Source organism: Eurosta solidaginis, chromosome 3 (assembly GCF_040869045.1).
Source record: "Eurosta solidaginis isolate ZX-2024a chromosome 3, ASM4086904v1, whole genome shotgun sequence".
NCBI lineage: Eukaryota > Metazoa > Arthropoda > Insecta > Diptera > Tephritidae > Eurosta > Eurosta solidaginis.
Genome location: NC_090321.1, coordinates 271,665,375 through 271,689,928, shown reverse-complemented (window position 1 = coordinate 271,689,928; position 24,554 = coordinate 271,665,375). Strand labels below are relative to the sequence as shown.

General features: G+C 37.6%; 1 protein-coding gene across 3 annotated transcripts in view; it reads right to left on the bottom strand.

Annotated features, from left to right (window-relative positions):
• Positions 1-702: 702 nt before the first annotated feature.
• spin (Protein spinster) overlaps positions 703-24,554 on the bottom strand; it is a 133,167-nt gene continuing 109,315 nt past the window's right edge. For 2 of the 3 annotated variants that reach the window (XM_067776477.1, XM_067776478.1), the window contains exons 5-9: positions 21,679-21,777; positions 12,215-12,535; positions 10,983-11,124; positions 8,781-8,944; positions 703-4,793 (exon numbers count right to left, since the gene is read on the bottom strand). In XM_067776477.1, the coding sequence (XP_067632578.1) occupies positions 8,832-8,944; positions 10,983-11,124; positions 12,215-12,535; positions 21,679-21,777 (675 nt within the window). In that variant the 3' untranslated portion in view covers positions 703-4,793; positions 8,781-8,831. The remainder of the gene's footprint in view (positions 4,794-8,780; positions 8,945-10,982; positions 11,125-12,214; positions 12,536-21,678; positions 21,778-24,554) is intronic. The other variant, XM_067776479.1, reaches the window with a different exon arrangement.

The window sequence follows — 24,554 nt, the reverse complement described above, 5'->3', positions numbered from 1 at the left end:
TTTTTTTTTTTGGGATTATTAGTTTCTTGGTTAAAGCTTAAGCTTATAAAACACCAGGTTATCTCTCCATTGGTGTTAATCCATAACACCATGTTATACATATATTAAATTTTTAATGTCTTTAAATTGTTGTACAGTTGCTCCACCAACACACAGGTAATACACTAAGGCCAGAACCATGTGCGTAGGTTTCTGCGTAATTAAGGTTATTATATATTTAGATTTAATGGTTTACTCCAAGTACGATGAATTATATTTAGATTTAATGGTTTACTCCAAGTACGATAAATTTTAAGTTTTTCAACTATTTCGATTCCCTCACAATCCGCCATTTTGTTCTCAACCGCATGAATAGCATCCTTTTATAGCACGCGGTTGAGTTGTGGGGAAAAGAACTTGACGCGACGACGTTACAACACGAAGTGATGGTTACTACTTAAAAAGAAAAATTTATTTATTGTGCTGTGTTATTGGCCTTATTCGCATATTTTGGTTTTCTAGCAAAAGAGCAGACTAGCACAAAACACTAACAAAAAAATATTTCAAATTCAAAAATTTCAATGAGCTCTTTTTCCCTCTGAAATGAGCACTTAGTTCTGCCAGTGTGCTCTTGCGATAATTGGTGTACTGCCGTCCAAAGCAAAAGGCAGTAAAGTTTAAAAAGTGAAATCAGAGAAATTTCACGTACGAGTTTTGCGTAGATTTTTTTTTTTTTTAACTAAGCAAATGATTTTATTTGTTACACAACAAAAATTAATGAACATTGAACTATTAAATCGATAAGATCAATAGAGGGCCATTGTCATGTGATTCTGTTACGTATTTATTTCAGGGCCTTATGCCAATTTCACACAGAGGCTTAATGAAATAATTAGTCAAGTTTTCTACATTAAAGCCCTAATTGAACGCAATCTTCCATACAAAATACAAATTCTTAATTATCTCATTATTGCTTTATTGAATGCCCAATCGAGTGAAAATCCAGTCAGCTTTGCTTGGTGTTTCGATTTTTATTGTCAATGAAACAATTAAAAATAAATTATTTTCAATTATTTACGAAAAATAGAAAAACACGAAAAAATTCAAAATTAAATTTTCCCTGCATTTGCTGCAAAAGATAATATGGTTTTTTCGAAAATAGGCACATATTTGGTTAGGTGCAACATCTATGGGTAGTTGCGCGTGCATCTTATTTTGATTGTATTTATAGTTAAGAAGAAAATGGCTGTTTTCCATTTTAACCATTGTAATTCGATTAAGTTTCTGTGTGAAAACGGTATTAAATAGGAAGCTAACTGCCTTCATGACTTGTAAATCCAAAAGCAGTAAAATCAGGGCCCGAATCGTCACATACGATCACGGATGGGCAACTATAAGAAAGAAAATTACGTGCTACGTCAAACGTATAAACGAAACGGGATTATAACATACGATAGCAAACGGAACGTAATTTATTTTCAATTCACAATAAATTGTACGATCCACATTAGGTGGATTATATTTTTAGCTCACAATAGATTTTGAACTGTCAAATTGGTTGCCAAAATATAAAAAATAAAGTAAATAACTGCGATGGATCAAACTTTATTGTTTTGTTTGAACTCCAGTAATAGCGAAGGCGATGAAAAGATATTCCAAAGGCGCTTAAGAGAGTGCAGTAACCTTTGGACTTATCGAACAAAGCGCAAGCATATCATTTCTGTATTATACTTTTGTAACAAAAAATTATTGCAGTTTCTTAAAGAAGCTTTTAGTTACTTTCTAGAGAAGTTAAATTTGAAGCGAGCCGATAACAAAGCGTGTGGGTCGCCATGAATTCCGGCAATATTCCCTTTGGCTTGGATTAAGCTTGTTTGATTTCGACCTTTGTTTATAATAACCGTTTTAAATTTGTTATTATATTTTACTTATTCAATTACAATTTTCTTACATTTTCAATGAAATTTGTGTGTATACGATCGCCAGTTTGTGTTCGAATAAAAGTGGGACGGAACGTGTACGTTCAGTCACTCGTCACGTATGTTGCGATCCAAAATTACGATCGAAGTAGTACGTTCACGTATGTCGTAATCCGAAAATCATATTTTTACGTGACGAGTTATACGATCACGGATGTTACGATTTGGCCCCAGATTTACTGCTTTTTAATGTATTTTCATAGAAAAGTTTGACTTACTCTGCTTTTTTGCTGTGAAATAATTCGTTTAGCAAAATTTTAATATAATTTTATTTTAATGCTGAAATATAACATTTCTATGTATAACGAAATTTCAGTGAACAAAAGCAGCAATATTTATTTCTTGTTTTTTTTGTCTTCAAAAATTTATTTACTGTTTTCTTGCTTAAAAAATTAAGATATTCGAAATATTAAACAAATTTTAAATCTTATTTTATCTTTAAATTTGAATTTTTATGAGTAAATTGAAGTTGCAGAAATTTATTGGCATCAAAATGACTAGGCCCGGTTTTTTCGCACAAGTTCAACTCGCTTTGTCAGTTAAACTACGCTTAAACTTATTATGCAGTTTTTCAGTCTACCTTAACTGAAGTTTAAGCTGGGGCTTAAGCGACCGATCTGGCAGGATTAAACTTTAGTTAACCTATCAGTTATTTGCATTCGTTCGAAATGGCGTCGAATATACCCAACAAGCATTTGGGCTTGAGTGCCATTAGAGCTCATATTGATAACTAGCATACTTCTAGAGTTGCTTCGAAACAGTGGCTCAACTCGATAATCATAGCGTACTCAGCAAAAGAGGGAATTTTTTATAAAGCAAAAAATGCTATTACTTAAATTGAAAAAATTTAATTGACAACTTGTGGTTCTCTACCTGGACTCAAATGTAAAATTCCATACTACAGTATTTTCACGAAAATAAAATAAAATTATATAATTAAAAAAAAAATAAATGTGACACGCTAACCTCTGAATTGCCGGGACGGGACCTACTTGTTTCATGCCGACTCTCACCGGCATCTGCAAGGCAGATGAGTTTTCACTGAGAGCTTTTCATGTCAGAAATACAAACGGAGTGCTTGCCAACAATGCCGAGGGGCAACCCCGCTTAGAAAAACTTTATACTAATTGAAAAGCCTTGTTTATAAAATGTTGATATAGCTTTGCCCGTCACACCACGTCGGCCGCCCATATAATTTATTTTTATTCATTACTGCCAACAACCAAGTGTTTATTTCTCAGAACAAACAGCTGTTGGTTTTGGTGGTACCACCTTGGAGATATTTTTCAACTCCTCAACTCGATATGCAATGTAGGATATCAGCTAGAGAAATGTGTTGAATGTTCATTTGAGAACTGTACATTTCTCAAAATCTTTCGAAATTAGGATATTAATTGGAAAATATTAATGACAATGGAGATCAAACCGATAACTATTAATTTTACAAAATTTCTCAAAGGTTGGATAGTGATTGGAGAATGAAGTTGGATGTCTACTCGAGAACTATATGGTTTAAGAATAATTAAATAATAATGTTGGATATCACTTCTGGAACTATATATATAATTTCGCTGGAGAATTTTTTTCCATGTTTGTAGGGTAAACAAAATCCAGCTGTTGCCATATCTACAAATTATCTAGATAACAAAAATACCAATGTTGCCGCACAAAAAAGCCTACCCCAAGGGCGGCCTTAAACTGTCACTGAAAAAGTGCTCAATAATTTAACTGGAGTTTAAATTTGACTAAAGTTTAGGCAAACTTAGTTTAAGCTTAGCTTAACCAACTACTGAAAAACCGGGCCTAAAAAGCAGTAAATGAACTTTACTGCCTTTGTGCTCTGGACTCCAGTATAATGAAATGCTATTATTGCTACACAATTTCTTAATGCACACATTCGTATTATCAACTTCATTCACATCTATTTTTTTATTGCTATTGTTACAATTATTTTTACAGTGTTATTTTTAATTTTTCTTCATTAATTCCATTATTATTATTATTCCTACTAGGTATTATTTCATTATTTATGCTATAACTAATTTATTATCTTCACTAACTAAATTTTTAATTATTTTCTTTACAAAATTCTTTGTCAGTTTATGTAGAAAATCTACGTTTATAAACTATATAATTTTTGACTAAAATATGCAGATTTTAAACATTTGCATTTTTTAAATAACTGAGCATGCACATTGCGCAGGACATGGGGTGATAGTTTTAAAAAAATGTTATGGAAAATATTTTAAAACTATTTCTTTGAATAATAAAATAATAATACAAAAAAGAATTTTCAATTGACCCAATAAGTGATGACAAATGGTAATGATGGAACTCATGCATCTTTTCTTATTACCTCTTCTTTAGGTTTATAAGCTTTTTGTTGCGTACATATGCCCTTAGTTACTTAGACATGAATTCTTCTCTGTATATGATAGTTTTATGTTTATAATGATTTAAATTTACAATTTGAATAATTTTACAAAATGTTTAGGAACAAACACACTCACTAATATGAGGCACACATGATTCTATCTATAAATCATTCGTTGTACATACATATTTACATAAGTATGTGTATTACTACTAAAATATAATTAGTTATTGTAAAAACTAATATCTTTTTTTCAGTCATATGTTTTTTGCCTATATAGCAATACATCCTCGCCAACACACATGCGCTGCAGAGCGTGAGGGATGTGATTGTAATCGTGATTTATTATTGATTGACTTGACTGGCTTTATGGTTGGCTAAGTGTCTTAAAATATATTTGCTATTTCTTTAGTTTATATAATTAATTGGAAGTGCACTTCAATCTCGATTTGCTGCATTGCCTAAAATGAAAAAAATGGAACCAAATATTATTGTTAATACATTTTTTTTTTTGTTCAAACTTAACATGCAATACATAATAATAATAAAGTATAACTAATTACTAATTATTTTAGAAGCACAACAAAAAAATAGTTAGAAGCGTTAAGGTTAATGAGCCCTTCAACCAAATTGATCGAGTTGACGCATTCATACAAACATATATACTGTAACGAATTTAGGGAAACTCCGCTTATTTTACACCTTCTGCAAACGTTCGAATCGCTAAATTGCCGAATATATAACTCCAATATTCAGTAATGCAAAATGGTCTTTATTAGATTACTTTGGGAGTACTTCACAATAACACTTATACTTCATAACCAATAGCGTGCTTAAATCAAACTGCTTTCTGAGTAGTCAGCTTGCTCTGCTTTTATACTCTCTGTTGCATATTTCTCCAAATTTCTAGACGTTTCTCCTTCTAGAATCTTCTACTTGGTTACCAGCTATATGCGTGTATATTTGTAGTTTATAGCCTCTCACATAGGCATATGCGTGTGTATATGTGAGTACTACTTCGGCTGATGATTGCATGTGTTTATGAGTATCTCTCCGTTCTCTTGTATGTATGTGTGTAGATGACAGGCATGCTTAACGAACGAAACGATATCATTTCGTTACGATAATCAACGCTAATAAACGAAACGAAGTCACTTCGTTTCGTTTATTAACGTTAAGAACGTCAAATTAACGTTAATTTGACGATCTTAACGTTAATAAACGAAACGAAGTGACTTCGTTCCGTTTATTAGCGTTGATTATCGTAACGAAATGATATCGTTTCGTTCGTTAAGCATGCCTGGTAGATGATGATTAATTTGTTTACGTACATACTGCTTAGTATCGGCTTAATGATGGTAGTATCGCTTAGTGATACTAATATTCGGCACAATATATATATGTGACGCTCCGCGAGTAAATGCCCCTAGCTCAAAAAATTCGTGTTTCTTAACGGTTTATTACAAATTAAATTTCGTTCTAGAAATGAGTGAAAATCAGAGATTGAAATCGTTGGTACTTTTTGAGTTATGAGCAACAAAATTCGACAGTAGTTGTGCGGTATATGGGCCATCATGTCAAAGTTAGGGCACACGACCCACTATACTTGTTCGCCGTGTAAAATAAACGGCATTCAACGGGGCGTTTTCTCGCGGAGCGCCACATATGTCCACATAAGCGTGATTTTTGTAAATAAACGATTTTTTTTCATTCCCATACCTTCAGACGGTAATACCCTGGTCAAAAATATCAAATATAAATTTTGGCCCTGAATAGGGACGGCTGTTGTTTTGTGTTTGTAGCGATAAGGACACTCCCCGAAGGCCTTGGGCAGTGTTATCGATGTTGATGGTCCTTTGCCGGATGCAGATCGGGTACGTTCCGCTACACAACCCCTTCAATCAATTTGGTATTTTAGTCGCCTCTTACGACAGGCATACCTAAAATAAATAAAACAAATGAAAGGCGCGATAACCTCCGAAGAGATTTAAGGCCGAGCTTCTCTTCCAATTTGCGTCGTGCTCCTTTTAATTTTTCCTACAAATTGGCGGGACGGGACCTAGGTATGCCTGTCGGAAGAGGCGACTAAAATACCACATTCAAGGGGTTGTGTAGCGCAACCTTTTTAGGTTGCCAGCGCAATATATAGCTTCTCCAAACCCAATTGTCAACCTCACCTTCGAGCGGCGAGTCCAGTTTCACTAACAGACGAGGCTCTGGCGACCCCAAGCACCTCAAGGTTTAATGTGGCAATATAAATCGTTGCCGAGATGGTCGGGCTAGCACCTTAATGGTGCTGTGTTACCGGAGCGTACCGGATCTGTATCCGGCAAAGGACCATCACATCGATAACACTCCCTAAAGCCTTCGGGGAGTAACCTTATCACCACAACAACAAAAACAACGGGAGCTACATGTTTTATGCCGACTCCGAATGGCATCTGCAAGGCAGATGAGTTTTCACTGAGAGCTTTTCATGGCAGAAATACACTCGGAGTGTTTGCCAAACACTGCCGAGGGGCGACACCGCTTAGAAAAATCGTCTTCTAATTGAAAAAAACTTGTTTCTAAAATTTTGATAATGCTTTGCCCGGGCGTGAACCCAGGGTCTCCGGTGTGGTAGGCGGAGCACGCTACCATCACACCACGGCGGGCGCCAGGACTGACCTACCTACGGGGGGTATATTCTAAGCCCCCTAACCCGCTGGGGCGGTTAAGGCGTGTTGTACAGGAATTAAAGCTCATATTGCCTTATGAGGCTTAATATATTAAAAACGGAACTAGTAACTTTGTTGCGAAATCCCTTAGTCGTTTCTTATCGGGACTAAAATTTGTATATGATAATTTTTACCTTGATATTACCGTATGGGGTGAGACTGGAAATTATCATTTATTTGATTACAACGACCACCCTGTACATATATGCAATGAAAAAGCATAGAGGCATCATAGCGAAGCAACGCGATTAAAGCGGTTATGCTAATCCACTTTTAGAGTCGATGGATGCACATGTGGAAAAATACATTGGATTTTGTCACTCAAGACGAAGAGAAGAGAGAAAGCAAGCAGATGCGCAAATAAAAGGTCATTCATACTATTAACGGGATTTACAACACCGGAATGGCCAGGACTCTGGTTATCTTTGTTACATAGACGGAGGAAAAATTTATACTCATACTGAATTATGAAAAACAAACGAGCCAAATCAATCGAATCGAGTTAAGATACAAGACGCCTTAATATTTCACAGCTTCCACATACATCACACATCACCTATCAATCAGGAAAATCCATACAACCTCTCCTCTACCAAGCACAGAGCTGCACGCTGCTAATCTTCAAATATTGATAGCCAATGCAGAGACTGAGACTAAAGAGAGCGAAGGGAGCGATGCTGCAGATCTATCAGAAAAACGCTCCAAGAACTTATGATGTATCCAAATAACGTCACAGCATCACTTGGGTGACATATGGATTGATAAGCACAATAGATATTCAACTTCCGCTACCCAATTGACGACCTCACCTATAGTCCAAACAAGGCTTTTGCGACCCTAAGTTTCTTATGGAAAACATTTCAGTTAGTGAGATTAGTACATAACGGTGTTGTTTATGGAGTCAACCGGCTGATCTTGAATACAAGTACAAAAAGTGATTTAAAGAACTGAAATGGGAGCTGTTAGAGCCAAGCCTTGGTGCCAGAGGATGTTTTGGGCAATCAACCAGTCCCGGGTCTTACTGGAAACTATACTCACCGATAGACCTGTAAGCCAACCACAGGTCCCGATCTTACAAGCACCAAAAAAAGGATCGAAGATAACAGAAAAAGAGCCCTGCCGAACAACTTCCATTAAAAAGAAAACAGGATTTCTGGACCGTTTATGGATCTTCTTGTTGTTTTACCAGAAGCGAACAGCGAGTCTAAAGAACCAATATTTTTATTATTTTAGAACCTAAAAGCGGCTCTCAATTAACCAAACTTGGATTCAATGTAATACTTGTTTCGAAAAGAATCGATTGCAGAATATTTAGGAGATCAATTTGTACTGTTCCCTAGCGACGAAAAAACGTAACATTCTGAAAGATATTTGATTTCCTGAGCAGTATTTGAGATAGATTTTAAATTTTGTTGGGTATGTATTCGACCTAGAAATTTCATGACCTACATTAATTGCATGCCTAGTATGATAAAAACTATTAAAGTTTCCAATAAAGTGTATTACGAAGTTTAGCTCCAAGAGAAAGAACAATTTGAAGGATTTGTTTATCGAATTAATCGTAAAAGTATTGTAAACTCGTTCTTAGTTCATTAAATTCAATGTATAATGCAATGAAAGAAAGGAAATGCGAAGTTTACGATTGAAATGTTTGTTAAACATCGAATATTAGCAAATGCGGGCACAGTTAAGATGGTATGAGAAGCGAAAGTTAATCAAACTAGAACCCACCAGCAATGCAGAGTTAAATAAATAATAGTTTTCAGTATTTTTTCTTGCTGCTTATGTAAGATTATCTCGTGAAATATCACTACAAAGTACGATGCATTCGGCATCTTCGAAATCGAATTCTTTATCTTCACTGTCCGCATTGCTATAAACGTAATGTTTTTTAACTAAATAGAAACATAAAAAAAAATATTAACAAATTATAGTTTTAAAACTAGGGTGCTCAAAAAAATCTACTATTCGGCTAATCGACTGGTCGATTATGACCATTCGGGCTGTTATTAAGTGAATTGTGTTATCCAATTACAGAAGGCTCACAAATTAGAGCCTTCTGTGATAAGAATTTTCAGAAATTATAATCAACTTTATTTAGCAATACAATAAGTACTTGCTCGAAAAATTCAAATTTCTTGGATTTCGTTTGTTTTTTGGTTGCAAAATAGATATAAAAAGGGGAACTCGCAATGTGCGTTGGATTTATCAGAATGACGAACAATTCGAAAATGATATTTAAACAACTAATCGCACATGCTTATTACCTGCAAAAACATTTTGTCAATATATACACATTGAAGTAAGGCCCGGTTTTTCCGTACAAGTTCAACTCAGTTTGTCAGTTAAACTACGCTTCTGCAGTTTTTCAGACTACTTTAACCGAAGTTTAAGCTGAGCTTAAGCGGCCGGTCTAGCAGGGTTAAACTCTAGTTAACCAATCAGTTATTTGCGTTCGTACGAAATGGCATCGAATATACCCAACAAAAATTTGGGCTTGAGTACCATTAGAGCTCATGTTGATAACTAGGCATACTTCTAAAATCTCAAGAGCTGTTTCGAACCAATGGCCCAACTCGAGAACCATAGCATACTCAGCAAAAGAGGGAATTCTTATAAAGTAAAAATGCTATTACTAAAGTTGAAAAAATTTAATTAACAACTCGGGGTTCTCTAACTGGACTCAAATGTAAGATTCCATACTACAGTATTTTCAAGAAAATAAAATAAAATTATATAATTTAAAAAATTAATAAATGTGAGGCGCGATAACCTCCGAAGAGATTTTAGGCTGAGCTTCTCTTCCAATTTGCGTCGTGCTCCTATTTTTGTTTTCCTACAAATTGCCGGGATGGGACCTACTTTTTTAATGCCGACTCCGAACGGCATCTGGAAGGCAGATGAGTTTTCACTGATAGTTTTTCATGGCAGAAATACAATCGCAGTGCTTGCCAAACACTGCCGAGGGGCGATATCGCTTAAAAACATTTTCTACTAATTGAAAAACCTGCGTGAACCCAGGATCTTCTGTGTGGTAGGCAGAGCACGCTACTATGACACCTCGGTGGTCGCCTATATAATTTATTTTTGGTAAATTACGCTTCATTACTGCTATCAACCTCTTGTATATTTCTCACAATAAACAACTGTTGGTTTTAGTGGTACCACCTTGGAGATTTTTTTCAATTCCATCTAAAATTGATATGCAATGTAGGATATCAACTGGAGAAATGTGTTGAATATTCATTTGAGAACTGTACATTTCTCAAAATCTCTCGAAATTAGGATAATAATTGGAAAATATTAATGCCGTTGGAGTTCAAACCGAAAAATTTTAATTTTACAAAATTTCTCAAAGGTTGGATAGTGATTGGAGAATGAAGTTGGATATCAACCCGAGAACTATCTGGCTTAAGAATATTTAAATAATGATGTTGGATATCACTTCCGAAACTAGATATATATTTCGCTGACGAATTTTTTTTCCATGTTTGTTGGGTAAACAAAATCCAGCTGTTGCCGTATCTACAAATTATCTAGATAATGAAAAAACCAATGTTGCCGCACAAAAAAGCCTACCACAAAGGCGGCCTTAAACTGATACTGAAAAACTGCTCAGTAGTTTAACTGGAGTTTAAATTTGACTAGAGTTTAGCAAACTTAGTTTAAGCTTAGCTTAACCAACTACTGAAAAACCGGGCCTAAGTCACTGCCTGATCGACTGTCCTGAAGTGAAGTCGATTAATGCAGTCAACTTATGGCATATTCGAGCAACACGACTAGTCGACTAACCAAATAGTGAGGTTTTTTGGAAAAAATAAAAAAAATGTTGTATACCATGAGAATATTGATACTCGAAATCATATGGTAAAGAAAACCATAGCAATTTACAACTGTCTATGCTTTTATGCTTGTTTAATCGTGTTTACTTACCAAGTGTTGCCTGCGCAGCGCGCCGTTTATCATTTATAATATATATGGCGGTTAGGAAAAAGAAGACAGCACCCAAAACTTCAATAAAACTCGTCGAAAATAGTGAATATTGTAACGCTTTAAATTTAGTTATATCGGTATCCTGAAAATAGAAGAAGAAAAAAACAATTTGTATGAGTTTAAGCGGGGATTACCCTTATTGCTTTAAATGTATGAAAACATTCATTTGAAGCAATTTTTAATTTATAATTTATTTAATAATTTGGGAAAAATTTAAGCAACGTGATATCACGAAGGACAAGGCGACAGCTGTTTCGATTATACGTTGTAAATCTCTTCAAAGCCTTTTCTCCCGGGAGTGGGATTTGAACCCGCACTCCTACGATGGTTGAAGTGCTACAAACGCATTCAGCCACGTCATGCCTAAGTTGTTGTACAACTTTATCCCAATTGGATTATTTGCATATTTTCTTTATGCACTGGACATACTTCGTATGTCATCATGTGGTAAAGTTATGCCTTGGTAAGGCGGTTTAAAAGAAACTTGGTGTTGTTGCTTTTGTTCTATTTATAGAACTATAACGAATTAACCAATGTTAGCTATTTGTATGAGTTTAAGCGGGTTCAAATCCCACTCCCGGGAGAAAAGTCTTTGAAGAGATTTACAAGGTATAAACAGGAACAGCTGTCGCCTTGTCCGTCCTGATGTCACGTTGGTTAAATGTTTCCCAAATTATTAAAAAAAAAAAACAAATTGTTATTGAATATTTAATCGTCTGATCATTCTAAATATTTAGAAGATTCAATAGTTTATTTTTCAAAACCAATAAATTAGCGTAGTGGCCATTCGTCCGGTAATTGTTTTTTTTTGTCCGGAATCGAGAACGAGGATGAAACGCACAAAAATGAAATAAAAAAAATGTCAGGATTAAGATGAACATAAAACAATTAAGGATATGAAAACATTTTTCAACCCGAAATGATGTGACTATTGAAAAACCCAAACTTAAATTTAATCAGGCAAGCTTTCAAGACACTGTCAGGTTTTCTCAGTTAAAACAATTTTTTTCGATTGCAATTCAAATAGCTTTGAAAAAATGAACTATGATTAATTTAAATATTTTGTAAGCTGTTACCGGAAGAACTAAAAACTTAAGATTTTTGTGAAAAAGTCATCTTAAACTATATCTCCTTACAATACAATGTGCTATGTGATAAAAAAAAGCACTCACCTGGAAATTCGCAGTCCTCAAGGCAATATCTTCACTATTATATGATAAGAGACTTGCATCCGTAATAACATCTGTGACATTTTGATGTATAAAATTGGTAGCATTTACAATAAAATCACTAATCGTCTCAGCCACTACACTGGTGGCTTGTGCTAAAGGAGTAACTGCTGTAGCATTACTTGTGAGCAGGGTGTCGGTAAGATTATGACTGCTGCTATTCTCCAATGTTAATGACATACTGGCTAAGGGAAGGCTATACTCGCCTGTATGTGTGCCTTTATCTGACTGCGTACGCAAGTGTTTTTTAATTCCCTCCGATAGCTAAATACATAACGAGAAAAATATTGAAATTTGAAATGTTAAATGGTTAAATTTAATATGTAGTTATGTATGAATGCCTGTACACATGTGGACATTGAAATATGTAAATATCAAATAAGAAATATATCGGTAATCCTCACACAAAGTTTCACCTATTTCGTTGTCTATATGAGATACATAACTATGAACTCTGAGCAATAGGTTGTATGGGATATACATATACTATATGCACTATCGATCTATACGATTCTTTCAGACAATAATATGTGCCATATCCGAAAGCATCTGCGCGATTTGAAGCTTCCATCTGATAAATAGAGGAAGATATAAAAAAAAACGCTTTTCTGAAAAATCTGTTGTATGGGGGATATATGCTATAGTGGTGCGATCCAGTTAGTTCCGACAAATGTCTAATCGGATATCCGCTCACCAAAATTCATCAAGATTTATCAAATATTGAGGGACTAGTTTGTAGAGCTGGATTCGATTTGATTTTTTTAAGAATCGATTTTTTTGATTCGATTCTAGAAAAAAATCGATTTAATCGATTAGATCGAAACGAAAAAAGTTTATTTCAATTTTGCTTATTCTTTGTAACAATGTACGTTTACTTACGTACTTAACCATTTACTCTATTTTTCCCCACAAATACAGCAGGCAGGGCCGTACCGAGACTGGTGCAAGCGGTGCGGTGCACCAGGGCCCCAGCTCCGAGGGGCCCCCAAACCACCGAGTCGCAAAAGTTTCACCGAAAAATATATACACTAAATTATGGGGAAAATTTTATTTTTTATTTATTTTATTCAAATTCTATTCCAAAAGCAGATATCGGGATGGACGTCTAGGATAGAAATTGAGTAAAATACCGTATTCTACACATACTAAACGTCGATTAGACCATCCACTAAAAATTCTCAACTTCGCCTTGGATTTTGAACTATGGATGAGCGAAAACGATGTTTCGAATGTGCCGATTGAGCTACTCTTAGTGTCTGAAATTATATAATTATTGAAAGATTTTAAGCCCTTTAATATATAGTCGTGTAAATGGACAAAATGAAATTCCACTTATATACGAACGACTCGAGATTCGGGAACCGTGCGCGCAGATTATATTAAAACCTAGTAGAAGTAGAGGGACCCACAACTCTTAACACGCGTTGAAGTTATAATCTTTCTGAGATTTTACATTGAGTATTAGTCATTAATTTACTAGTCAAATGTAATGATATAAGAATATTTATTTTTTTTGTAACGCTGATCACTTCTGATTAGCAATACAAGTAGTACGCAGAGCTGGGTAAACTCAATTCCATTACATTCCTCAGTAATTGGAAAAAGTAATCAATTCCTTTCCTCCACGGCAAAGGAATTGATTACATTTCAATTCCTAAAAAAAAATACCAAAAGTAATTTCGTTTTTTGAGGCTCAAGTACAAAAAATTTTTTGCTTGTAACTGAAAAAAAAATACTTTGCTCAAATGTAATTTCTGCCCAAGTACTTTCGAAAGGAATTGCAAATGTAATTGAAAATTTTCCAATTACAAGGAATTGAAAAAGTACTTTCGAATTTCCCATTCCATTCCTCAAAGGAATTGCGAAAGTAATTGAAAAACTACAAGTGTATAGGAACTTACGCGGGTTGATGTGGGTGACTTTTCGGGTCACACTTTTCGTTATTTCATCAGATTTTTCTTTTGAGTGGTAACTGGTAAGGGATCTCCTCTCCTTCCTCCGCTATCAAAGGGTAGTGGCTATAGGTAAGCAGCATACTTTTTAAATTCTCTTTGACTCATTCAGCTGGCATAACGTAAATACCAATAATGTTCCGGAAAACTTTTTTCTCGTATTCTTGATCTTTTGATCCATCAATAGTTGCCTCTTCTGAACCATATTGTAATAAATAATATTAAAGCAGACAATGACAAATCGTCCAAGAACTGCCAACCCCCTAATCCAGGGTGTTATTCGGACCATGCCTTTTGGACGATTTGCAGCCAGAGGATAAATTCGAACGAAGCCTTCCAATACCGGGCCACTCCGGAAGTACTGATGGCCTTACCACAGTAAGGGGCGCTGCTAGGGTTCTTTCCCCGTACATAATACTGAACCGCTCAGCCCGCCCTGTCGGGTAGGTTGTCGTGCGACCAAGATGAACGACTCATTATCTAATTGAAATAAGGACGACGATAATGGGAGGGCTGAGTCACAAGCCAAAGTCGACAAAAACGCATTAAGCGATGCGTTGGACACGGGGAGCGAGAGTAGGGCTGATTCAATTAACTTCGTGTTGGAAAAGCATACAAATGAAAACGGAGTAGAAGAGTAGAGGAGGGTACTGGGCAGAGGAAGTAAGAGAGCCCTGTCGCAGTACCGAGCAGCACTAAGAATTGTCCAACGCCTGGGAGCAGTGGTCGACCCAACAGAAACGGATATCGATGAGTGGGCTCATGAGGCGGTAGAAGTAGGTCCAAGGCAGTTCAAAAGGTTTGCTGCGAGAAACTCTCGGCACTGCAACCGGTACGAGGTGGAAGAAGCGTCGAATGGCAGAATGAAGAGACAACGTTCGGCGGAAGGCGAAAAATTTGCTTTCAAGAGTCTGAGCGGACTCAGTCCCAGAGCCGCGAGGCAGGGCAGCCGCATAGACAAGATAAGTAGGCCTAAAGCTGTAAGACAGATGGCCCCAATAGCGAGATAGCAACTACCTCGAAAGCTGCAAGTCATAGGAAGGACATCACCTGAAAGGTGGAGATCTGTAGAAAGGGAGCTTATTTGCTTAATGCTTAAGATGATAACGGAATAACCACGTAAGCCCCTGGTGTGAAGATGATAGTGTCCGCATCACGAACATGATGTGGCTGGAGGAAGTGGTTCCAAACCTCCAAAGCCAAGGCGCGAACGCGTAATTCGAGGTGGTGGATAAAGCGCAAATCTCCACGGTAACAAATCTCCAGGGTAATATACCGGCACAGTATTGGACATTGGGATCTATACATTGATTTCCATTGTGCTGCAATATCACCAGGCTCAGCGCTATGATTCGAGCTCACCTGATATATGTTTAAAAATTAATTAAAAGATCCTGTAAAGTCCTTATCTAACCCAAAAAAACACAATGATAACACAGGCCGACAGCATCTTTGACCCAGAAACCGGACTATATATTTTCGAAGGATTTTCATGCTATGAGTCGAAATCTGGCCTCAAAATTTCTTTATCAGCTCTGGTTTTCGAGATATCCTAACCTAAAAGTGCCTAACCCCTAGAAACCACCCCTACCACACCACAAAATTTCAAAATGCGATATCTCAGGGAAAAAATATTTAAGCAAACTCAACGCCATTTGAAAGAAGAGGACTTGTATTTAAAGATGGCATCCTTTAATATTGGTGAAAGAAAACATCTGCAAGACTACATAACCTCAAATATGGGCAAAAACGGTGTTTTTTGCACTTTTAGGTTAGGATATCTCGAAAACCAGAGCTGATAGAGCAATTCTAAACCTTCAGAGCATCATAAACCTTCGAAAATATACAGTCCGGTATCTGGGTCTGAATGTTGGTTAAATTTTGTCGGCCTGTGTAATTTATCCATCGCCTTTGGCGATACAACTCTTGTAACTCGAAGAGATGCGTGAGCGGTTTGTGCCGGTATTTTTTAATGCCCGGAATTTTTAATTCCCCGGATGAGGTGAACATAGACACAAACACGACGTGTGACCCGTTACCATCACCGCACAGAGGTTGAAGAAGCCATGAAAAGAGCCAAACCTTCTAATTCAATAGGTCCAAATGGAGTAGTCATGCCAATGCTAAAACATCTTGGCACTGAGGAAGAAAGCTATCTGGCGCACGTTTTCGAGCATGGGAAACCGGCTAACGAAGGTGAGTTATAACGACCGGTATTACTCTGTTCGCCAGTAGCGAAGACATTAGAAACCTTCCTGCTCCGTTTAGTGCGAATCTTCGCCTAGCCACTCATCAGCATGGCTTCCGCAAAATATATAGCACTACCAGCACTGTCAAAAGCTTTTGACACAGTCAACCACGGTACTATACTCCAAGATATAGAATATTCACCCTTTCCCCTTTGTATAAAAACATAAACTGCAAATTATCCGAACCTAGCCGGCCAAATCCACGGTCACTGTTTTGCGACGTGGAATATTGGACGTTGACGTCGATGGTGTTGCGTTACCGATTGTCAGCCATTAAAATATCTTAGGAGCAACATTCGGTCACACTCTCACCCTCAAGAAGTATGCCATCGAAGTTGTATCTAAAGTACAAATCCGCAACAAAATCCTCAAGTCGCTTGCCAGTAGCACTTGGGGAAAAGATGAAGAAGCATTGCTAGCCACGTACAAAGCAATTGGCCGGCCATTCAACAGAAAGTCTAAACTACGATGATACAATCTTACCATAACCCTCCTCATATATGGCGAAAAGAAATGAATTGCAAGTCACTGAAGGCAGTGCTTGTGTTTTAAAAACATTTTCTTATGGTCCAAAAAGTTACAATGGCCTCATAAGATCACCACTTGAATCGCAAAAATATTTTTTACACTAAGAATTCTTCAATTACTTTTGCAATTCCTTTGAGGAATGGGAAATTCGAAAGTACTTTTTCCATTCCTTGTAATGTAATTGGAAAATTTTCAATTACATTTCCAATTCCTTTCCAAAGTACTTGGGCAGAAATTACATTTGAACAAAGTATTTTTTTCTCAATTACAAACAAAAATTTTTTTGTACTTGAGCCTCAAAAAACGAAATTACTTTTGGTATTTTTTTTTTGAGGAATTGAAATGTAATCAATTCCTTTGTTGTGGAGGAAAGGAATTGATTACTTTCCTCAAGTACATGTAATGGGGAATCGACGGATACTGTTTACCTAAAGTAATCATTACTACCCAGCTCTGGTAGTACGATAATTTGGCTGTAAAAAGTATGTAAAGAAATTATGTATGCAACATAATATAAAAATATCCTACAAGCAAAACCTTTGTGTCGTATAACCTTTTTTTTGGAAAAAGGGCCCCTTGTGAATTTTGCACAAGGGCCTGTTGTTGTTGTTGTTGTTGTAGCGATAAGGTTGCTCCCCGAAGGCTTTGGGGAGTGTTATCGATGTGATGGTCCTTTGCCGGATACAGATCCGGTACGCTCCGGTACCACAGCACCATTAAGGTGCTGGCCCGACCATCTCGGGAACGATTTTTGTGGCCACATTAAACCTTCAGGCCATCCCCTCCCTCCCCAACCCAAAGTTCCATAAGGAGCTTAGGGTCGCCAGAGCCTCGTCTGTTAGTGAAACAGGATTCGCCGCGGATAGGTGAGGTTGACAATTGGGTTTGGAGAAGCTATATGTTGCGCTGGCAACCTGCAGGGTTGCGCTACACAGCCCCTTGAATCTGGTATTTTAGTCGCCTCTTACGACAGGCATACCTACCGCGGGTATATTCTGACCCCCCCTAACCCGCTGGGGGAGCACAAGGGCCTCCACGACCTCCGGTACGGCCATGAAAGCAGGACAGTTTCTCTCTCGTTTCGTTCACTGCCGACAAAATTGGAAGCCTCAAGGAATGCCACATGGGTCTTCACTTGATCCTTTTATGGGAGTGAGATAATTAGTATAGTATATACCGAAATGTCATACTTTTTGCTCTTTTTTGAATATTTTATTTCAAAACACAGTATCATACCTATATACATAAGTAATACTCCTATATGGCTAAAACAATATGCTCGCATTGAGTTTTGATTTCGAAATGAAAAAAGACAGCCTACGAAATTTTTGTGATTGTAGAAGCATAAGTGTGAGAAGAAAAAATTTAATTGGGTACATTCGATTTTTGATTACAAAAACTTTTAAACAGCAATATATCTGTATATCTGTATCTGTACCCGGCCTGTATTAGCAATATAGGAGTATTACATACATAAATGATCATACCAAAAAAAGGATAAACACATTTTCAATATATTGCTTACCGGAAGTCCGCAGAAATTTCTTCATCTTTTTCTCGAAGACAACAACACAATAAAGCTAAATTTATAAAAATAATAAAAAAAATACAGAATATGTATTTCCTCAAGCGCCCGTAAAACAGATAGTGATGAAAGCTTCGATACCTAAAGAATCGAACGATTTAAAAAAAAAAATCGATTCTACATTTCTAAAAAAAAACGATTAAATCGATTAAGAATCGAATCGAAATCCAGTTCTACTAGTTTGCTTTCAAACAAACTGACGGACATGGCTAAATCACCTCTGCTCGTCATCCTGATCATTTCGGTATGTCTTCTTTTTTCTATCCCTACCCTTTCTCTCTCCAATGGGGTGATATTTACACTACTATGGTGAGCCGTCTTTAGGTCGTTTACTGAGTTATAAACTTCTTTTTGTCGTCGTAAATAAAAATACTTCGCCAAAGCAAAGCCAGAATCTGAAAATATTGCTGCTTTACAGTCGCCAAAGAAATGGCGATTATTTTTTAATGGCTATTTCACACCATTTGGACTGTAGCGACATTCTGGACCATAGTAGATTTGACTGGTCTGAACGCGCAGTTCCACGATAACAACAACAAAACGCACAATAACCTAGAGAGAACCTTCTGTGCAGACATACAATGGATATGAACCAGAGATTCGGACCTCGGACCGAAAAATTTTCCTCGCATTTGAGGCTGTTTGAAACTGTTGTCTTGTTGTAGCGACGAGGACATTGCTCGAAGGTTTTGAGAAGTTTTATCGATGTTGATGGTTCTTTGCCGGAAATAGATCCGGTACGGTCCGGTAACAAGCACCATTAATATACTAGCTTGACCACCTCGGGAACGATGTAATATGATCACATTGAACCTACTATGTTGACATATGTCAGTTCTTACTACCTTTAAGCAATTTCACCGGATGTTGTTGTTGTTGTTGTAGCGATAAGGTTGCTCCCCGAAGGCTTTGGGGAGTGTTATCGATGTGATGGTCCTTTGCCGGATACAGATCCGGTACGCTCCGGTACCACAGCACCATTAAGGTACTAGCCCGACCATCTCGGGAACGATTTATGTGGCCACATTAAACCTTCAGGCCATCCCCTCCCTCCCCACCCCAAGTTCCATGAGGAGCTTGGGGTCGCCAGAGCCTCGTCTGTTAGTGAAACAGGATTCGCCGCGGATAGGTGAGGTTGACAATTGGGTTTGGAGAAGCTATATATTGCGCTGGCAACCTGAAGGGTTGCGCTACACACCCCTTGAATCTGGTATTTTAGTCGCCTCTTACGACAGGCATACCTACCGCGGGTATATTCTGACCCCCTTACCCGCTGGGGGAATTTCACCGGATCGTGTGCCTGGGGTTTTAGTTCCATTTTAGTCATGCCATACCTTTGATATATTTGAACCCCTAACAAGCCTTGTACATTGAAAATGCAAAATTTTTTTATAGATACCTGTCGACGGCAGCCTAACCTCACAGTGTCCAGAAAAACAAAGGATCTACTTACGTGAACCACCGGTCCAAAGGAGGCTCCCGCTACCCCACTTCGTTGCACAAAATTGGTATGTACTAATAGATTGCATTGAGTGACACAAAATACAGCCTGACCTCCACCAGAAGAAGTTACTATCATTTACAATAACTGTACGATAATGGCAACGGGACCTGACCCTCCAATACACTAATTAGTTTCTAGCTATCTCCCCAGTATTTCTAGTTTCTTCACCTCACGTGACCTGGTACTATCACCAACCAAATCCACGTCTACTCTGTTTACGACGTGTAAGAACCAGATGAACAGCTGGCGCAAATATTGGCCTTTCACGTCGATGGAAGTCAAGATTACTTAAAAAAAAACTTAAATACGTAAGAAATTTGCATTCCGTAAACATTCAAAAGCAACAATGATTTTGCTCTACTTGCTTACAAAGCAGAAGCTGATAAATGTAATTTACATTATAAAGGTTTAAAATGTTATAACGAGCTACCTTCCGATCTCAAATCCTGTACTATAGATAATTTCAAAAAACTTTTTATAATTACAGCAAAAAGCTACCAGTTTATTGCCTTCCAGCGTATCACTCACGGTGCCCTCGAGCCAAGTAGCTTGTTGTTGTAGTAGCGATAAGGTTACTCCGAAGGCTTTGAGGAGTGTTCTCGATGTGATGGTCCTTTGCCGGATACAGATCCGGTACGCTCCGGTAACACAGCACCATTAAGGTGCTAGCCCGACCATCTCGGGAACGATTCATATGGCCACATTTAAACTTCAGGCCATCCCTCCCTCCCTACCCCCCATGTTCCATGAGGAGCTTAGGGTTGGCAGAACCTCGTCTGTTAGTGAAATAGGATTCGCCGAGGATAGGTGAGGTTGACAATTGGGTTTGGAGAACCTATATATTGCGCTGGCAACCTGAAGGGTTGCGCTACACAGCCCTTTGAATCTGGTATTTTAGTCGCCTCTTACGACAGGCATACCTACCGCGGATATATTCTGACCCCCTAACTCGCTGGGGGTAGCTCTAATGCATCAATTCACGTCACGCACAGAAACGCAACATTTTGGCAATTAAATTTGGCTTTATAACCAAGGTTAGATTATTAATCAAATCTTATAAATAGGTATAAGTTATGCATAAGCAAGCTGTAAGCTGCCAGTTCCGTCGCCTGATCTTAAAAACACAAACTGTAAAAGGCTACAACAGAAATGAAATGAAATAAACAGGCCATAGGTAAAATGGACACCGAATCGTAAACGCCTTTGCCAGAACGCGTGGTGGGCCCCGTTATCAATATAAACTATCCCACCTTTGCAGAAGAAGAAAGGACACTATCAAGGGATACACGAGCCACCGTGGCTCAACTTGTGCTGGATAATGAAACAAGTTGAACTCTAACACCAACTATGGTCCAGCCCTGCTGAAACTGCTAGTTTCGTTGAACTACCGTAAGGAACTTTGGTCGCACCCATCGAATGGGGTTAAACACTGTTAACACAACAACAACGACAAAAGCGATCCAGCCTTCCATCAAAGAAGACCAGGTGTTGCTTTTCCTCTTTTTACATGTATGAGTGTAACTTTTCAATATACATACATATGTATGTATTTTATTGCTTCTTGTAATTGTAATATTTTCCATACATACCAAACCAACAAAATATGGACTGCCTGCATCACCTAAGGCATGTGACATCAAAATCTGGAAGGCTTCAGCTGTTGAACGACGTGTTGGCACAACCACATACTGTAAAAAAAGGTTAATTACATTTTGTGATATTTAATTACAATTGTACTATTAATCTAAAACAGCAATAAAATTACATAAACAAAGAGAAGGCGAGTGCAGGTGTTAATTAAAGTTGAGTGTATTTTATGTGCAAATTATTTAAACCAAAATATGTATGTATAAAAGCAAAATAGATAAATTCCATGAGCAAAACAAACTTAGAAATGTATTAATTTTTACACAAATATGAAACACTGGAATTTCTCGAAAAGCTGTTCACAGATGGAGCCACAAACGCAATAAGAAAGCAAAAAAGTTTAGTTCATGCACAGAATAATCCAAAGCAACAACAACAAATTAGTACATGGAAGTTAAATAAATTAGGTGAGGAACAACCAGCAGCGAATGTGTATACAAATTTTTTAACCGTTACTGTAGGCTCTTGTTCTGCTTGGAATATAGAAAATATGTTGCATACTTTTAGGCGATAGACGTGAATGAAGATCAAAACTTGCAACAAAGAACATTCGTTTATTATTTAGTTTTTAATTTTAAAATTGGATCTACCATTTTTCAACAAGTTTTCTTTTCGTTTTTTATTCGTTTTTGTTTTGCTTTCTTTGAACGTTGTGTGGCTTTTGTGGCGTTTGAGTTTGTGCTCGCGTTACTCTAGTAGGTGTTCGAATGTAGATATGTATGTAGGTGCCAAAACTTTTGTTGCAAATGTAAACGTTTTTAATATATGTATGTAAGTGACGTTCCGCGAAAAAAACCCCTAGGTGGAGAAGAAATAAGTTCTTTAAAGATTAATACAAATGAAAGTTCGTTCTAGAAATTGAGCTGTCAAAGTCGTCAGTAATTGTGCCGTATGAGGGCCGGCCATCATGCGAAAACAAGCACACATGACCGTAATAAAATCCTCAAATCTCTTGCTGGCAGTACTTGGGGAAAAGATAAAGAAATGCTCATGAAGAGAGAAGAGAAATGAGTGAGAGAAATGAAATGCTAAGCAAAGAGTTCCTGTTGAATACCCAGAAACCTTGGCATCCCAACAGACATCTGATTGATGAGCCAACACCATCCATGGGCTCAAGGAGTCATCTCAGTAAGCATTATGAAGAAATACGGCACCTGAGAACACAGCCGTATGAAGCCAAAAAACACAAGCGGGTCCTCAGTGAACTCCACAAACAGGCGTCGGACCTCTATGTGGGGAATTGCCCGGTGAATCCTGTACACAAAGAACAATACCCGAAACTTGCAGAAGAGGAACGCACACTCCCTAGGGAAACGTGAGCCACTCTAGCTCAACTTCGATCTGGATACTGTAACAGGTTAAACTCTTGCCTATCCAGAATCAACCCCGACATACAAAATGTATGCCCTGCTTGCAATGTGTTCCCACAGGACACCAACCATCTCTTCAATTGTAATGTGGAACCAACGCCTCTAACACCCCTCTCATTATGGTCCACCCCTGTTGAAACATGAAGTTTCCTTGGACTCCCGTTAGAGGATATTGATGAAAATTTGTGATCGGTCACACCTATTGGACGAGGCGAAGCACTGCTACAACAACAACAACCCACTATACCTGCTGTTGTTGTTGTCGTTGTAGCCCAACCCCGGCGTTTCATCATCCAGCTTACAAAATCGACAGATTTGTGTATTGGATAACTTTAACTTACTTAAGTGATATCGTAGACTACAGTGTCCCGTATAATACCCAGTGATAGTTCGTAGGTCACCTCTGCTTTGATTTATGAGCTTAGCTGATACCCTCGTTGCTGGGAGTATAAGCACTTTCCCAAGTGTGGACCTTTGTGAGTCCACAGAAGGGACAGGTAGTCTGCCTCTTCATTACCTTTATGTCCCTTATGCCCGGGAACCCATCCCAACAAAACATTGTTTTTGGCCCCCAGATCATTTAGGACTCGAATGCATTCATCCAATAGCTTAGAGGTAGTTATGTAGGACTGAAATGATCGCAAGGCTGCCTGGCTGTCTGACATAATGAGGATATTCCTCGATGTCTTTAAATACCCGCTGCTGATATCTTTTATTGGGATTTAAACGTTGTGAGCCTGTTCTTTCCTCCGCTCTATGGATCCACCGCTAGCTCCTCTGTGCTGAAATTAGCTAGCATATGGTCTTGGAGCAAGTTCAGCCAGAAAGTTTTATAATAGTTTTGGTTACATTCGCTAATTGAATAGTGCAATTGGGAACAATTTTTCCACCTGACGATTTTAAAGAAATACCCATATATGCATACAAAGAAGCTTTATGGGAAGGGAAAGGGTTGTTGTTACAAAGCAATTAGGTGGTGTACTTTGGGGTATAAATAAATTGCAAAGCATTATTACGAAATATGTGCTATGTTGTTTAGTGCAAGGGTGGCGTAATTTGGCGCCAGTTTTTCAAAGTAATGGAACGAGGATATATTATTTGTATGGGTTTGCAGAAATAAATTGTAACCCCTAATAGTTTTATTACTAAGAAGTGCGGAGGCATAGGAATACCAAACTTTTTTTGAATTTTTCAGTTTTTAAGGTCAAACTTCGTCTTTAATAACGAAAAAGATTATAGAGTACCGAGAAGCATAATAAAGGACTATCTTCGAAAAATAAAGTAGGTTATATGACATTTATAAAGGCTAAATTAGGTTGAACTGGCCGGTCAATGAAGGCCTCACACAGACTGAATGTGTCCATAGAATTACCAGAACTTGTTTTATGACCAACCGGTAAACACAAATTAAGCACCAGGACTTATGTTATAGAATAGTTCCGTCTTCT